Consider the following 18,521-nt stretch of genomic DNA (forward strand, 5'->3'; position numbering starts at 1 on the left):
CAGTTCCTTCACAACCCATGTAACAAATAACAAGGTGTTAGGGCCTTGGTCTGAGGAACTGCTTAACAGCTATTTGCCTTCGGGGTCTAATGTTTGTCATCTGCAGGCATTTCTGTCTGATCTTGGCTTCAAATACATACATTAATTAGCACAGTAGAACCTAGTCCATTTGTATGCAGCTAGACACATCCTTATGACTAATCAGGTTTTGCTTTCCGTGGTGAGGTACATTACCCCTAGTTGGATAATCTCCCAAATTCCAATCTTGTTGATAGGTGTTATGTGGGGAGGATTTGGCTGCCCAGCTACGTATTCAGTTACGATTCATTCAGTTCACTAACTTGTATGGTATTGTTTCATATGCTCATTAAAATATACATCTAAAATTAACTTTACTAATAACATAAGTTGCGCATGTATAAAACCATGTAAGTTAAAGATGTAAAGTTCAAACATTATGAACCAGAAAAAAGTTACGAGGCTATATGTAGAATAGTCCAATTCACGTGTCATAGAAAAAGTTATGTGAATCATGGACTCATCATACTATGAAAAGACTCAAGGATACATATTAAAGGATGAAGCAAAACATCCCGTCATCTAGAATCCTCAGGCTCTGATGCATAAGTAGAAAGAGTCATCCTTACAAGAGGAAAGCCTCAAAAGGCTTACCACTACTTCTACTTTTTACTAGCAGATTAGACATCTCATGTGTGAGTCTCTGCATATTTAGGTGGGCAGATGTGTGTAGACTGGCCGCCCAATTTCATGCACTAGCTTTTGATTGGACGAGTGGCATTTATGTGGGCATGCTGTTGAGCTGGTTGATTTGCTCATGTTTAGGGCCCATTTATAGGTAGGCAGGCTCCCTCATGTTAGTAATCATGTGTCATGCATAGTCATCTCCTGCCTTTGAGACTTAGTTGGAGTCAAACAGGGACATTAGGAGCTTTGACACTCAGTCTATCACGTGTTTTGATTTTCTAGAGCATGCATTTCGTTTTCAGTTGGATCTAGGAGTGTTCACACTAGCTGGTTATTTTCCAGCTTGGTGCATTCCTTTTTCCAGTGAGTCTGGACTGCGTTCACACTGGCCAGAATGGGACAACCATTTTGAATGATGATGACAGCATTTTCTTGATTATTTTATTCATATTGTATAGTCAGCCAACATATCTAGGGCCTTGAGGAGCAGGTTGGCTAGATTTGGCTGATTTTGGCTATTTATAGCGAGCCTCCATACTTGGCACATCATTTATAGGTTCATCCTTTGTAAGTTTTAGCACATTTGGATGTATAGGGACTCTTCTTGTCTTCGGGTGCTGCCTCTCCTCATCAACCTGATCTGGTGCCCTCACTAACAACTTGGGCTGCATGTAGAGATTGATCAGTCCTCTTTTGTATTCAACTTTCATTCAACTTAGTGCAGAATTTCTCCTTCCATTCTTTTTTTCGTAAAGATAATTGAATTAAGTAGTAAATATTTACATCAGACCATCAGGTCAGCATAGAACTAACAGACATAAACTCTCTCTCACTGGAAATATTAAGATGAGGCCTGTAGGCTATCAGAACAACCAGAACAACCTATTACATGAATAGTACTAATAAATCACACAGAAAGAACAGCTGGAGTAGAGCGAACAATCACCAGCAAGGGAGCAGCAATATCGAGAAGAACCAGGTCAACTGACATCATAGAAGAGATTTGCCATAACACTAATCCACGCACATGGGCCACATGCCCATGGATGCCTGATGCTGAATCAAAAATAAAGGCATTCCGAGTACGCCATATATGCCACAAGGCTGTCCATCTAAGGAAATGGAATAGGCAAGAACAATCTGAATGCAAAGAAGGCATAGAGGAAATATTTCCCATAATCCACGAATGGGCTGGTATGCGGTGCTGAGTTGCCGAGGACCACACTTGGGAAATGAAATTCCAGATTTGTTGCGCAACAGGGCAAGAGACAAAGAGGTGAAGCAATGTCTCATCACATGTAGTGCAGGAAACACAACGACCTGCAGAGATCTTTCGGGCACGGGAGCACATCTCCCGTTGGAAGACCCCCAATGAGCAGCCTCCACATGAACACTTTACCCTAATACGGAACCTTAGACTTCCAAAGCTAGATAAATCTTTCCCGCTACTTCTTTTTGCTATCCTGAAGATGCCATAACTTATTAACGTTCCCCGTGATCCATCTCTTAGCTTCAACCATCTCATGATATATCTGATTGGCTGACTTTTTCTCAAAATCATTAGGAAGCACAAACATCGAGTCACGCCATGGATACAATGGCTGTAATGTAGGCAAAGGAAAGAACCTTTAAAGATTGTCCTGTATGGATGACCAAATGTCACTATATCCACGAGGCACCCTAAAGTACTGACGAATACGCCTGAAAGAATAAAGATAGGGCTGCCCAGGAATAACACCATCAAGGACTATCTTCAATCCCAGCCTAGCCATCTGATTAAACTTGTCTCGTTGCAAATCTTTTTGTGGCCAATCCAACAACCTTGAGGAAGCTAGTATTTCTCCTTGCAACAAATTTTCCTTCTTACGAATATCCGGAGGACGCCAAACTACAAAATGAAGCATCTCCTGCCAGGATGCGATCAAATGTTTCTCCTTCCATTCTCTTCTTTCATTGTAGTCTCTCTTCCCTTCTCTCTCCGTGTTCGTGTTTCCTCTTCTGTTGCACACTTTCGCATGGTATCATCACTAAAGTGAGGATTCAAAGGTTTTATGAAGAGAAGACCACACTTAGCTTGCTGTTTGGAGTAGACCTATTGTGAAGAACGTTGATTTTTTGCCTTGTTCGGGGCTTTCGTGAAGCATGCAAGGCAACTACAATTTCCTTTTGCAAGGTGTAGCTGATTTATCCTTTGTTTGGGCATCTCAATAAGAAACACAAATTTCCTAATGTGCTTGTAGGTTCTTTTGAATAGTTATGGACTATTGGTTTGATAGGTTTGATGATTTAGATACGTAGACCATTCAATCATTTGCCAATATGTGGCCATATTAGTTAGGCTGCCGCGAGAGTTATGTGAAGGTCAACATTCAAAACCTCGTTCTCACTCTAATAGGTTGAGAGAATCAAAAACACCCCCCGCCCCTGCGTGGGCTACCGCCCGTGCCAATCCTCCACATATTTTATTAGCACTGTATATCACCATCATCACATATCACATCTTGCCGTCACAGTCTACAGATCACATCTTAGTATGTCGCACTTTGATTCTTAGCAACCATCATCATTATATGTGGTTATACTGTATGGGCCAAATTTGGCCTTGGTAGATGTTCATATATATCTTTCTTTCTTTTTCATAGGGCTGTGCTATAGGCCTAGCCATCATGGCTTCTTCTGTTCAAGTGCTCATGTTTCCTTTTCTCCCCAAAGAAGATTGACTCAATGGTGAGAACTACTCCCTTTGGCCTTGCAAAGTGGAGTGTATCCTTGATACCTTTAACTCATGGGAGTTTGTTATTGCCCCAATCTCCGATTCAATAGAAGATCCCTGCATTGGTTTTGTAATGGATCAAGTAGCCCTTTGGGATTGACTCAATTCTAGAGTGCAATCTTTTCTCTTTATGAGTTTGCAGGATTCTGTCATTGTGCATGTGCATAGCCTCGCAGTGGAGGTGTGGACGAAGCTCTCTTCTCTTTACTATTAGAAGACCTTTGCTCACTATGTATGAAATCGGCCTTCTTTCTTGGATAGGGTGGTAATGACTTGATTATACACTAGTCACAACAAGCATAAAATTCACTAACTGAATTGAAAATGTTACGACTTAATCTTGGATTGACCCCAAAACTAGTTCCACTTGTGGTATTTTTGTAACTTGAATTGCTAAAAGTTGAAGTACACAAATCCATCTTAATCTCCTTCAATCTCAATACATCATGTTGTCCATAGCAATCAACAAACCTTTAAACCAATTTGCCCCTTGGTTTGCTTGGGGATTGGCCTTCAGTTTGCTCCTTGGAAGACAAATTTTGTATAAAACTTAATGTTGGCTGATTGGCCCCTTGAAATTTTGTGAAATCCCAAATTTCAACTACTAAATTTCAAGAACTAGGCCCTGAATTCTGAAAGCTCTTCCCAAATGGCTGGTAAACCCTAGTTTTTGCTGTGAATTAGGGTTTAGCATAACAAAAATTATTGCACTCTCTTGGGACTAAATTTGTCCAAGATCTAAGAGACTCCGAATGCTTTCTATTGATGATTCACTTTCTATATAGGACCATATCAACAAGATAGATGACAGGTGGGGCAAGCTTGCATTACTTGAAACTAGCCTTCCTCCTCGGATAGGGTGGTAAATAACTTGATTAAGCATTATTTACAGCAATTAACAAATTCACAAAACTGAAATGCATACTCTACCATATAATCTTGGACATTGGATATCCTATTGACCCCAAAACTAGTTCCCCTTTGAGTATTTATTTAACTTAATTGAAGAAGAAGTTGATGTACAATGGGATTCTTCCAATCCCTTTTGGTATTCCAACTCCCCTTGTTGTCCAAAATGACCAGTAAGTCTTCGATTTCATTTGCCCCTTGATTTGGGCAATCAATTGGCCTTCACCTGCTTTGATGGAGATGGAAAATGCCCCAAATTCAATGATTTGCTGGTCCCTCCACTAGAATAGGCTAAAAACAACTTCAGCCCTGTTGAATCCAAGTCTTGGAGCTTCCAGTTTTTGGCACACTTCTCGAGGCTGTTGCTAAACCCTCATTTTTGCTGCAGATTAGGGTTTACAACAGAGAAATCTGAAATTTCTCAGCCTTTGGTGATCTCAATGTTGTAATCTTCGGAGCAAAGCTATAGAAAGGCTGGGAGATGAGAGAGAATGTTGAGGAGAGAGAAAATTCAGACTTCGCGAAGAATTGAAGAAAATCAGTCATTTATTGTTGTTGCCTTGTGTCTCAACAGCTTGTAAATGCAAAGATTTGAAGAAAATCGGTCATTTACTGTTGCTGCCCTATCTCAACAGCTTGTAGATGCAAAGAACTGAAGAAAATCAGTCATTTACTGTTGCTGATTGGTCTTCTCCTACTCTAGGCACTTCTCCTACCCTTGGCTGCCTTAGAAGGTCTTCCAATGGCTGCAAATCAGACCAGCAGCATCTCATCCCCCTCTCTCGTAAGCTGAATACACTAAAATGCCTCTCTCTAGCCTCTAAAGACGTTTTTCAATCTTACATGGGCCTTATTGACAAGTGGCAGTCTTCCCAAATGGTTTTTCCAGCATTATTCATAATTAAATATTAATTTTTAGTCTTTAGGTACAGAAAATGAATCTAATAATTATTTGGGTGTCCTAAAAAATAATTAGATGGGCCAATAATTAAATTGGCTAGGCAATTTCCATTCCCGAGTGTCCTTGCACCATCTTTGACCATTAGATTGGTGTTAGGTACCATTAAATGTCGCTTCTCTAGTATCACCAACTGATACTTATGGCCAAATGGATGACCTAGGCCAACAACTGGCACTAGATACCACCAAGTACTTGTGCGGCATAACTTATAGCAACTTTTGCCTTTGACATCCTATGATTTCCTCGGGTCTTGGGCTCGTAAATTTACTCTAACCCTAGCTACACCTCACATGTGTAACATTTACTTAACCATTTGGTTAAAAATTAATCCACATGTTAAGTGAGCTTTAAAAAATACATGTCCTCATGACATTACTTGCTAGGATGATTTCTATAAGAGGACATGGCGATAGTTCTTATTACTTAGTTGCCATATTTCAAGTATGATGTCTTCTATACTAGCTTGCTTACCTCCAATGTTCAAGAAACTCTTGTGCGGGTAGCTCCGCTTGTTTTGGAGCACAAAGAGGGATTCAAGGTAATTGATACAAGTGGATCGAGTTTTACTAAGGCTTTCATTGCTAAAAGTCATTTTCATTAGTAAAGGTGAATAAAGATTGTGGGAAGTAACAACACTCTTAGATTCTATATTCTTCTTCATTTTGTTGCTTCATTTGGGAGATACTACTGTTTTTTTCTCCCCCCCTCTCCCTTTACATATTTGATACATGGTTGACATATTGGTGCTACTTTCAAAGGTGGAAGTACAGACCATTCGGTACACTTGCTACGGCAATAGCGGTCACTTCATTGAAGATTGTCATCATTGACCTTTGCTGAAACCAGCCTTCCTTCTTGGATAGGGTGGTAAATGACTTGATTAAGCACTTATTACAGCAATCATAAAATTCACATAGATTGAAATACGAATGTTACCAAATGAATATTGGACATTGGACACCCAGTTGGCCCCAAAATCAGTGCCCCTTGCGTTATTTCTTTAGCTTCTATTAGAATGGATGAAGTATACTGATATTTAACTCCAATCTCCTTCACTATCCAATGCCTCTTGTTGCCAAAAGGGAACGACAAGCCTTCAAACCAAGTCGCCCCTTGGTTTGATTGGGGATTGGCCTTTGATTTAATCCTTGGATGACAAAATTGGTGCAAATTTAAATTAGGGTTTAGCAATAGAAATTCTTCAATTGCACCTCCTTGGGACTGAATTTGGCTGAGATCTCTTAAGGGAAGTTGCGAATTGGTTGAGAGAATAGAGAAGAAGTTGGAGAGAGAAATTTTAGCATTTCATTATCAAAATTTGCTGAAATTTAATACTGCCTTGCTACGAATGATTGATTGATTGCACTCGAAGCCACATTGGAGCCCAAAATGTAGTCGTTGGCCTCTGGGATGATTAACCTTGGTGTTGCCATTTTGTAGGAATCCTTGATTAGTTGTCACTTGCCTTGTGTATAGGGGGCTGTAGCAGCTTGGCCTCTCTCCTGTTTCCTTCAACTTGTAGAATGTTGGAACGAGTCTTCAAAATATTGATTCTAAAAATTAATTTAATATTAATTATTGCTACAAAGAATAGTGCCAATTGACAATAAATTGGCTAGGCCAATTTGTCATCCAAGCAATCTTGAGCATTTATTAGATCTTGCATTGGGCATTAATCAATTAATTAATGCCTAACTCCTCATGTCACTTGTGACATTAATGACAATATTTTAGGCCAAAATTTGTCATTGGGCACCACCTAGTACTTGACTGATATAACATATTACAACTTTTTCCTTTGTTACCCATTGATATCTTGGGATTTTTTGGCCTGTCATCATGACTTAATTGACTTGCACAACACGTGCATCTCACATTTGCACATATGATTAACAACTAAGTTAAATGCTAAGCAAAACAAAAAAAATTCACGTCCATGTGATAGATCTCCCCCTTGAAATCCTTGCAATAGCCCTTGATTGCACTGCAATTTATCAAAAGCATCCGTTGCTACTACTACTTATACATATTGTGTAACTTGTTTGTAGATGTGATCTATAGGGCAGTGAATATAAACTTACGGCACATACACTATTCAAACTAGCAAAGAAACCTTGTCCAATGTGAATCTATCTCAATTACACAGTCAACCTAGTGTGTCTTCAAGCATATAGAGCTGCAATCACTCCAATGTTAACCAACATGACATTGAGAAATGCATTCATGGTCTCTCATTGTTGCCACATTGTAATCAGTGAGGAATTTGGACGAACCTTAGTCCTAGGCCGATCCGATCCATTGAATGAGGCCTCAGCCTAGATTATCTAACAATCTTAGAGCTTTGCCCTAACTAGTGCACCTTCAATTCACTGTCCAATTGAAGCAATTTAGACCCGTAAATCTACTACCCATAAACCCTGATCTCTGGCATAATATATTTTCCTTGATGTCTGCCTCGAATCCTCAAAGATTTGGCGACCCAAAACAAGGGGAACATTGGGCATTTTGGTTGGAATGTCTTTAACAAGCAAGTCCACACCCAAAACGACCGATTTTTACAAACCTTAGCCATTGATCTATTGTAAATAGAAAACTCTAATTTTGATATGCTATAAAACATAGCTTACACAGCCTAGGAGAGAGAAAGGAGAAGAAAGAGATCGATTCCCGGCTGTCCAACACTTTGGAACACTCTCCTGTTGCTACTCATTGTGGTAAAAATCAACAAGCATGCATGTCCTTTTGTTGCTATAGCTCTCCAATCTTGGGCTACTCTAAAATGAGAGAAAGAGAGCCCCAAAATAGCCAATATCAAAATTTCAAATGAATAAGCAACTGCTCCTTAATCAGATCACAATTTTAATTAAGGGCTTATTAACGATTTTATCATTAATCTTAAGTTAGCTGCCCACTGGGCGAAACATTCAACGTAACTCAACTCTAAGGTGCAAGCTTTCAATTTAAGGAAAGTTTCACGTTGTAGCTTGTTCCTTTTGCCTTGTCCCACATAGCTTGCACACTTGTCCATTGTATGCCCTAGTGTCAAATCTTTCACTACTGGTGCAATGGTCACTATGTTGAGAGCTAGGGTATGAGAAATAGAGTTCATTTTCATAAAATCATTAAGTCCATTTATCATTCTAGTGACATGCTAGCATCATAGTCAAATAGCATGGGCACCTATCGCTTAACCATGCTCATGTCGTCTACATGTTTGAAATTCTAACCACTTAAACCGTTTACAATTCATACACATGAATCATAACCATTGTTAGAACTGTATGGTGTGTATCCACATGCCAAAACCCCACACAATTTTGACCACCAAGGCAAAGTAATGCATAGATTGAGGATGAACAATGCCTCATAGCAATGATGCACCACATGATACTCATGTAAAGCATATATCAATTGCAAACCACATGTAGCGCAGGCAAATGTACTTCTCTTACATGATGTGCAAATGTACACCACATATCATCCATGTGTCCCATACATGCCTTGCAAATGTACATCGCATCCAAATGTATACTCCATATATTCCATGTACTCCATACATACCAATAGCCTTGCAAATGTATAGTTTTAGAGCCTAGGTGCAAATCATACACATTTGCATATCAACTCACAAAGACTAGTACATTGATTAGTGATTCCAATGGCAAAAATACTGTCAGCATAGAGTACCTTGGATGTAAAGTCAGCACATCTGAGATCCACTACACAATTGAGCTGTTGATCACTAGGGAAGTGGAGGTGCGACCTTCCCCTTGAACATTAGGCAATACTTTGGATCTTCTTTGTTACTTGATCTTTTTCTTCTTGAGCCACCTCTATTCATGTTAACATATTGTTATGGGTCAAGATTATCATGAACAATTGTGCCCATAGGTTGCACACCAGCTGAACTAAACAAAGAAGCTGGGAACTGATGAAAGAAAGTCGGGTGATGAGTCTTTGATGTGAAGGAAGCTCCCTGAATTAAGTTGCCAGGCTGTGAGACTGCATGGACATCTGAGGCAGCATTCTAGGAGCACCACGAACTGGGGTATCCATTGAGTAAGGGGTGTAGATAGTAGTGGGCATGGAGAGGACTGATGATAGCTGGCTGGAATAATGAATGAGGGATGGGAATGCACTTATGTAGGGTTCTATTTATAGAGGATTGGGGGTGCATTTGGTCTATTGCCAAAAATAAGCCATTTAATCATATTCATTAGGGATGGTTTTAAAAAAGCTAAATATGAGTTAATCAAATTCCTAAATTTAGTGGCTCAACCGAGAGGTATATATGAACCTGCAACCCGAGCCGAGAGATGGCTAGTCTTGATATCTGATTGCCACTACTTATATGTGCCTTCCTTCAACATCATCTCTGATGTGTTAATGAGGAAGTTGGGCCAAAGAAGATTGAGGAACACGTGGATGGACAATGAGCCTTATGGAATGATTTATTGCTTCTTGCAGGGAGCCTATCGGTGATCAAGAAGAGTGTGACTTTGTCCACCATGATGGGATAATCTGAGATATTAAATGTTAGTTTATATCTTCTTGAAAAGTGCAAGTATTATAGACAACTTGGTTGTTTGTAGCACCTATACTTTGAAAGCATGTGAGGAAATGAGCCCCAAACATCAGGAACTCATAGCATCATGAATGAGAAACCTACGGCTAACAGAATGCACAGAGTGTATGAATGAACACAACTAACAAAAGAATGTGTAGAGAATGGTGCAAAGGGTAATGTACGAGATGAAAGAATAACTTAAAGGAACAAACTGAGTATACCAGGTGTGATATAATCCATGCTTAAGGAGTGGAGGGCTGTCCAACAGTCATTGTCTCTTAACGGGGTGGGTGAGGGATGCTGAAGGAGTGTACCATAGATCCCAGGACATGAGGCCAGCCATCCAGTCCAGAACTGGATTCTGGATGACGAAGATGATGACAGTCAGCTGTGGGCAGAGGATGAAACAGCCAAAACGCAGCTGTTCTGGGCTTGTGGGAGAGGTTGCATATCGTGAAATCTGATGATCACAAGTTAGACTGTGATAGGAAAACTTGATATTTATCATCTATTGTATTGTTGTGGGCGTAGGGTAGTGTGAAAAATGGGCTTTTCCAGAGGTCATTCTGTTTTTGAAACAGATTGTTATGAATGTTTCCATGATTGGATTGCATCAGGGAATGTAAGGTAAATACATTTAGGTATTTTAAGACTCATCTTTTATATCATAGGATACATTGTTCACATATCAGGACCAGGTCTGAGTTTATGCTTTGGTGTTTGTCTCAAAATCAGATTATGTTCGGTTTTTGATGTAATGTGTTGTAAGTTAGAGTTTTGTGTTGTAATGTTCTTTTTGAGCGAATTTATTGACTGTGTCATAGCCACTTCACATGGTTTTCTCTGCCTTGTTTTAAGCAGTCTCTTTTTTTTCTGTTTGATCAGCTCACAAAAGGCAGCGCCATGCATTGTCTTCCCGAGTATGGACTTTAAAGGGCGGGCCAATGTCACAAGCAAGAAGTGTCTTACCTTTGCTCTTGCCATGGAAGCGTCAAGGTCTTGGAGTTAATATTACTGGAGACCAACTCAAAGCTCTTCGGAAAGGAAAGAAAGGATCATTGCTGTTTTTGATTAGGTACGAGCAAACTGACTATTGTCTAGCCTCCAAAGTTTTACTAATTATGGAACACTCCTTTCACTCAAATGAGTGATTTTTGTGATGCAGCAGAAAGCTTCAACGTTTGCGTAAGCTTCAGCCTGTCTATACCCGTTCTTCTGGTGGCTTTTCTCTTCATAGATCAGGCGTGCTAAGTATAAGTGGTGCTAATCTAAAATGGACAAAGTCAATTGAGAAACGTTCAAAGCAAGCTAGTGAGGTAAGAGGTGATTTCTCAAAGCATTGTGAGATATTACAAGTTGGCCTAAAGAAAGGATACATTCAAGAAGAAATTGAAAAGGAACATCTGCTTATAACGTGGTTTTCTATCCCAGACATTCAATCAACTTTGCATAGTGACATATTGGCATCGCCTTTGTTTTCTGTGTTCAATTACCATGTATTGTGACAATCACTGCTTCTTTCTTTTGTATTTCCAAGCAGATTGCAACATTTTGAGCATGCCCTTTTGTAATGTTTGTTTTGCCCCCGGTGGGTTGTGCATTTTAAGCTTTAGAGAATTATGCCTATCCAAATGTGTAAAGACTTTTCAGAGTTGTTTTCTTTATAATGAATGCCATTCTCTCCAATCCTCTGGTGTTTGTTTTCCATGCAATTGATGTATTCTTCATCACATTTTCAGTTAGACTAATACTCATCAATTATTCCATATAGTAAGATACATTCTTGACCACATTTTCAGTTAGACTAGTATGTATCAATATCCTAAATATTAAGGAGTATTTAATATATGTGTTGGTTGAGACTGAAATGTTGCATATGAGTATAAGACTCATTTTATTTGTGCTTGAGTTTTGCATTCGCATGCCTATTCCACATTGTGTGATTGCAGGAAGCTACTAAGGCAGTTGCAGCTGTTGAAAAACGGCGTCGAGAAGAAGTGGTAGAGGCTGCAACTGCTGTGGCAAAGGCCAAGGCCGTTAAACGAGTGGCTCGTCAAGCTTCTCGTCGCAGTAAACTTCATTCACGTAAGGCTTTCAGGAATTTTGTTTGACCAAATAAAGATATGGCACGTTAGCTTTTTGAACAGTCCCGTGTTCCAATTTTCATTTGAAAAAAAGTTATTAAAACTTGTATGTTCTAATTTCTTCTGATGCTTGATCCCTTTGTGCTTTGTGTGTAATACATGGAACTTGGGTAGCCTGATTTGATGGTTTTATTCTGTGTCTTTTATACTTTCCAACTTTAATGAATTAACCAAACTACCTTGTAGAATGTTTATTCAACCGTGTAGATCTCTGATGTGTATTTCCTTCTTATGAAGGATTACTAAAGGTGAGCTGTAATTACATATGAAAGCTTAGAAGAGAAAGCTTTTATCATGTCAGAAAGAATCGCTAGGCAAATGAGGACTGCATATACATTGCTGAACTCCAGCCCTGGCATAGCCTGATTCAGTGGGGAAAATTTTTGTTTCTACATGCAGGTGTTATGGGGCTGTTTTATGTGAATACTGCATATGCCATCTGCTGAACATGGCTAAGAGTGATAAAAATTGGTAGTCTTTACATTGGAATGTTATGAGGTTGTCATATCAGAAGGGTTATATTGTGGTATGTGTACCTGATGAACAGTCCATTGCATAATATTACTTGCTTTCATATCTAATTGCAATGTTTGTTGAGATTTTGATGTCTGCCAAACATCCTTGAGTGTGATCTATTCTTTTCTACATTTTGGCTTTGGCTAAGTGAAGTTTCAGCTTGATTTTAAATTTTTACATTTATCATCACTTCATTTGTGTGAAATGATTCTGTTTGAGACTTAGATGGTTTAATTTTTTCTATTTTTATATTCATAGAGCTTATCAAACAGCTGGCGGACTTGTTTCTTGATTTTAAAACTGGAATTTTTGCTTAAAGATTTTGATTCACTCTGCTATCTCTTATTTTTTGCATTTATCTTCATCTAGTAGAGCTTTCAAGGATGTGTTTGTACAGGAGAGCGAATCATCACGGTTGGCTTGGTTCGTTACAAGATGGATGCTTCACGACGAACATTACAACGGTTGCCTGGTATTTATATTTTTTAACAAATGGTATCATCAATATTGTGCTGGTCTTGTTTGGTTGTTCGATTCCATCGTGTTGTATTGCAGATCAGTGGGGTGGTGATAATGCTGATGCGTCATCATCTGGTCAAACGATTGGTTCTGCTTTATTGTCTACACCAAGAAGGTTATCTATAGGGGGAACAGAGTAAGCATTATTTATTGTTCCATTTTGTCTTTTTCAACTTCTGAGGTGCACCAACCAAACTTCTTTTGTGTTTTATTTGGGGTCTTAAGAGTTATGAATAGTGTACTGCATGTTTCCTCCTATTTGAAGAGGTACACACAGCTTGAGTGCCCAACTCAGTACTTGAGAGTTAGGGATCAGGGATGTTGGGTATTTGACTTATGCCTCACTTACGCCTATGCTCACATAGGAGTGTCGGTGATCAGTAGGACACTGGGGCACTTTTTACTCTCGGTAGGAGAGGTTTTTTCCCCCAGACTTATGGTCCTATTTCGTATGTGCTTATGTCACACACTTACGGGCACTTATCATATTCAGGTGTGAACACCCCCTACAACCCTAAGGTTTAAGGGTTGTACCTTGTACTTTCACTACACACTCTTTCAGTCTATTGCATTGGGTGCCGTGCTTCACTCTCATATTGTCCACTGATTTCTCTGCTGAGCTTCGATCCTGACTTCCTCTCACAAGGGAGTATATGACTTGTGGTATGCACAATTGTACTATATATGAATGATTACAACTGACAAGAATGATAGGACTTTCTACACCTAAAACACGTAAGGGAAACTAAGGTTTGTCTATGTCACTGGTTGATTAGGATGAATGCATCATCATATCATTATTTTGTTAGGTGTCACTCACTGCATATAGCCTTTATTGGCCTTGTGCTTACAGTCGATAGCACAGACTATACAGAATGGAAATTAAACACCCTCTTCAGCACCATCCTATGAAGATGATCGCTTCAAATTCCTTCTTCAGCTCCATTTATATTCTCTTATACCAACTATGCAAAGTCACTGCCCTAAATTCATTGGACAGTTAGTACTTATTCTGTCTCCTTGCCTCTGATTTTCCAACATTTGGTACCAGAACTAAGGTTTTTCACCTCTGCTTGTATGCATGTTTGCTCAAAGAATGTAAATGGAAGAGAATTGAAATGAGTGTTCTATATAGGATCTTCAGACCATGTAATGACGTGATGATTGACAAGCAACTAGCAGTAGTCTTGTTCATAAGCTGCAGTTGTCTCTGGTACCTGTATTTTCACAACTGCATAGGTAGATTTTGCATGAGTCTGCCTGCCATCATTTGATCTTAGTGGTCGTGGAGGAGTAGAGAGCAGGCTGCATATATGGTTAACTGTTTCTGATTTACATGCTTTTTCTACAATGCTAGTCGTTTGGAGGATCTGATGTGTGGATGACTTAAGCACCCATTGCCTATCTCTATAGTCAACATGGATATTACTCTATTATCAGCCATTCCTAACTGTCCAGTTTACATGCATTCACTTCAGATTGTGCGAGTTATGCACATTATCTGCCACATGAGCTCCATCAAGCACCCCGGTCAACGCACTTGTAGATCTAACCATTGGGCAATATGAGACACACACTTGCACCTCCATGGGTGCCTAGGCAAATTTTGGCTGCCTGCAAATGTTCATCACAATAACTTATTGGAATACTGTTGTTTGATCCTAGTACTTGCTATATCTTTAAAGACCTTGATAGGTACTCCCTTACTCTGCTCGTCAAGATCATCTCTTTGATAGAACTAAATTCTATGTACACCACATGCATTACACGTTCCCATTAAGCATTTGTGACAATGGAAACTATGATTAGAAGGGACAGGATAGAGGATGGACTCCCAAAGTGAAGTGATCTGTAGTGATAAGGCCTAAAAATCTACTCTGATATTTGCACTGTGTTTTGATTTTTGTGAAGAACTCCTTTGAACAGACCTGAAGCCTGCTCGATTCCTTCTGCTGAAGTGTTTCCATGCCTCTTGTTTAGCTCCCCAAAATAAGAAAAAAGTGCAGGACTGCCTGCTGCAGCTTCAGCTGCAAACTGACAAGCATTGTGTGAAGACTGCTGCTGTGCACTTTGTCTACCAGCCCTTTCTATCATACGTATATTTCTGACTTGGAAAAGATGTAGTTGGATTCCACTATCACCCCTTGCATATGTGGTTGTAAACATAGCTGTCAATCTGCATATTATGGGCATCAGAAACCTCATATTGTTCATCCATGTTGCATTTTTAATGTGTCTGTAAGGAGGACCTGTGTATTTTATTCATTTTCCTTCTGGTCATTGACTTTAATATCATATCTGTAAAGGTATGTGCGTATTGGACATGGCCATCAACTTGTAAGGGACCCTAAAGCTGCAACACGTGCTTTAGCTAATGAAAAGGTCAGGTGGAGCCTGCATAGTGCCCGTCTTCGTCGTGCCAAAAGTCAGCAGTTCTGCCTTTTTTATACTCGGTTTGGAAAATGTAACAAAGGTGCAGGGAAATGCCCATACATTCATGATCCAGAGAAGGTGGCTGTGTGCACAAAGTTTTTAAAGGGAACTTGTTCAGGGTCAAACTGCTTGTTTTCCCACAAGGTAATACCTTTGTGACCTCAGTAAATGATCTTCTCTACATTTGGTTTGAATCCACAAAACTTGGAACTATGTTAGACCACAAAAGTACTGTAATCTGTTGTCTCTAGGTTGTTTACCCTGAACACATTTTTGAATGGAACTCATTAATCCGTTTCTTTTTTTTGGGTCTGGTAATTTGACAATTGGTTAAGTTGATAGATGAAAGAAATACATGCGGCGTGAAGTCTCAAAATTTGCTGGTTTTTCAATGTAGTTGATGCTATTGTTAGTTGGTTTGTGATGTTTTTTTTGGAGCGCTAATTTGCAGGTGCTGAGTGTCGTAATATACATCTTTTTCAGGGTGACTACTTCATGTTAGTCCTCTTCTATCATTTTGAAGTTGAAGTATTCAGTGTTGACACAATAACTTGCCACCTTTCTCATTTTCTACTCACATCTCACATCTTTTTAGGTCACCAAAGATTCTGTGAGAGTGCGCAATGGAAGAGAATCACGAACACGGACAGAAAAGGAGAGGAGAAGAGAAAGCAAGAAGCAAAGAGAAGAATGATCTACCCAGCCAGCCTGACTGCTATAAATAGCAGTAAAACTGAAAATCTGAACGACTACTGATCAGGGAAAACTGGCTGATTGCATCTAATGCAGTGAAATGATGACTTGGCAGGCCAATAAAAATTGCAGCAGTCCGGGGAGTGATCAGCAGGTAGCAGGACAGCACAAACACTGAAAATGTATACGGATTGGAGGAGAAAGCATAGTGAGAGTTCCAAATATCCCTGTTAGACTCTTACTAGGCCTCACAAGTAGGACATGACAGATTGACAATTAAGGTAGGCTAACACCTTGCAGTAGATCTTGGGAGAGTCTAAAGACCCAACAATCTCATGTGATGAAGCATAGAAACCTTGGGCAAAGGCTTCGTAAAAAGATCCACCGTATTGTTCTCCGTAGAATGGTAGACCACTTCTAACTTGGAATCCACCATCCATTCCTATACATAATGATAGTGAACCTCTATGTGCTTCATGTGAACATGAAACATGAGGCTCTTTGCTAGAACTAAGGCACTTTGGTTAGCCACGCGCAGCCAAGTCGGTCTTGTCTTTGGAAAGCCAATCTCTGCCAATATTCGTAGAGCCAAATTGCCTTCATAGCTATGGAACAAAGGGCATGATACTTAGCCTTTGTGGAAGAAAGTGCCATAGTAGGTTGCTTCTTACTACTTTATGAGATAGCTCCTGTTCCAAGGGAGAAAGCATAACATGTAGTGCATTGTCTCCAATCCACATCACTTTACCCAATCTGAGTCACTCCATCTAGAAAGAGTGGCCCCCTCTCTGTACGTGATCCCGTAGGATTGATTCCCCTGTAAATAACACAGAACATGCAAAGTGGCTTTGTAGTGAGCCTATGTAGGAGTCTTCATAAAAGAAGACAACAATGCTACCACAAAGGAAATATTCGGCGAAGTGTGAATAAGCTAGATCAATGAATCAATAAGGCTTATGTAATGGGTAGCATTTGGAAGGGGATCTCCAGTCATCAAAAACTTGGACTCTAGGTCCATGGAGTAAGAAATAGGCCGATGCTCGGCCATACCAAATTCTAAAAGTAACCAAGAGATGTACATGTGTTGGGAGATGAAGATGCCTTGCATCATATGATACATCTCCAAGCCAAGGAAAGTGTAGGATCCCTAGATCTGTCATGTCGAATTCTTGTCTCAAGATTTTTCTAGATTTGTCATGTCGAACTCTTGTCCCGAGATTTTTCGAGTCTGGTCAATCTCATGCGAGTCACTCTCTATGATAATCAAGTCATCCATATACAAGATGACAAGCATGCTTGTCACCCTCAATCTTGTAATAAAGGTTGGGGCCATAATTTGATTGATGGAAGCCACTTTGTAAGAAGAATTGATCAATCCTGTGGTACCAAGCTCAAGGAGCTTGCTTTAGGCCATAGAGGACCTTCTGCAACTTGTAAACACGATTCTCCTTCCCTACACAAGGAAACTAGGAAGCTCTGAGATATAAATCTCCTTCTCTAGGATGCCATTCAGAAAGATAGACTTTACATCCATATGGAAGGTTGGCCAGTGGTAATGAGTTGTAAGAGTCAAGATAGCTTGAATCATAGACATCAAAGACGTAGGGATGAAGGTCTTTGAGTAATCTAGCCGGACCCTTTGGAAAGATCCCTTGGCAACAAGCCTAGCCGTATGCTTGTCCAACGATCCATTTGCAAGGTACTTGGTCTACTCACTTCACACCAATCACCTTTTGCTTCTTTGGATGTGAAACCAACTCCCAAGTGTGGTTATGCTCAATAGAATTGATCTCCTCTTGCATAGCACGGCACCAAATATCATATGCAAGAGCCTCATCAACTATAGTAGGCTCATGATACTGAAGAATCTATGACATAAGGGCATAGTTCTTCACGCAGAGTGAACTATCTTGCTAGGCTTGCAATTTGGTTGATCTATGTGGGCCTGTAGAGATAATAGGAAAGTGGGAAACACTTGAGTTCTCTTGAGAGTTGTGCATAAGCTGCCAATACCATTGTAGAATGGTGATAGGCTCATCTTGCTGTGAAAGGAGACTGAGTAGCCTTTGGGACTTGCAATGCACCTGTTTGGAATAGGGACTCCCTCTTACCAAGTGAAAGTAAATTTCCCTCATCCGAAGAGAAAGGCTCCCCTTTCGATGGCTCGGAAACCCTAAAAGGACTTGAGGGGATGGGGATGGAGTAGGAATACTCAAAGATGAAGTAGTAGTAGAAGGATGTGAGGAGGAGGACAAATCAAAGCTCAGTGCTAAGAGTACAGTTGATAGTGAAGAGAGTGTG

At 39.9% G+C, this 18,521-nt stretch overlaps 1 protein-coding gene across 2 annotated transcripts in view; it reads left to right on the forward strand.

The window, feature by feature from the left end:
- Positions 1-18,521, forward strand: part of LOC148025054 (uncharacterized) — a 58,725-nt gene that overhangs the window by 5,069 nt on the left and 35,135 nt on the right. Inside the window, exons 2-7 of one of the 2 annotated variants that reach the window (XM_087694749.1) lie at positions 10,801-10,990; positions 11,081-11,231; positions 11,865-12,000; positions 12,973-13,047; positions 13,131-13,230; positions 15,401-15,671. In XM_087694749.1, the coding sequence (XP_087550875.1) occupies positions 10,801-10,990; positions 11,081-11,231; positions 11,865-12,000; positions 12,973-13,047; positions 13,131-13,230; positions 15,401-15,671 (923 nt within the window). The remainder of the gene's footprint in view (positions 1-10,800; positions 10,991-11,080; positions 11,232-11,864; positions 12,001-12,972; positions 13,048-13,130; positions 13,231-15,400; positions 15,672-18,521) is intronic. The other variant, XM_087694750.1, reaches the window with a different exon arrangement.

The sequence above is a fragment of the Lygodium microphyllum genome, chromosome 15, assembly GCF_053477565.2.
Source record: "Lygodium microphyllum isolate KBCC chromosome 15, Lygodium_microphyllum_v1.1.10, whole genome shotgun sequence".
Classification (NCBI taxonomy): Eukaryota; Viridiplantae; Streptophyta; class Polypodiopsida; order Schizaeales; family Lygodiaceae; genus Lygodium; species Lygodium microphyllum.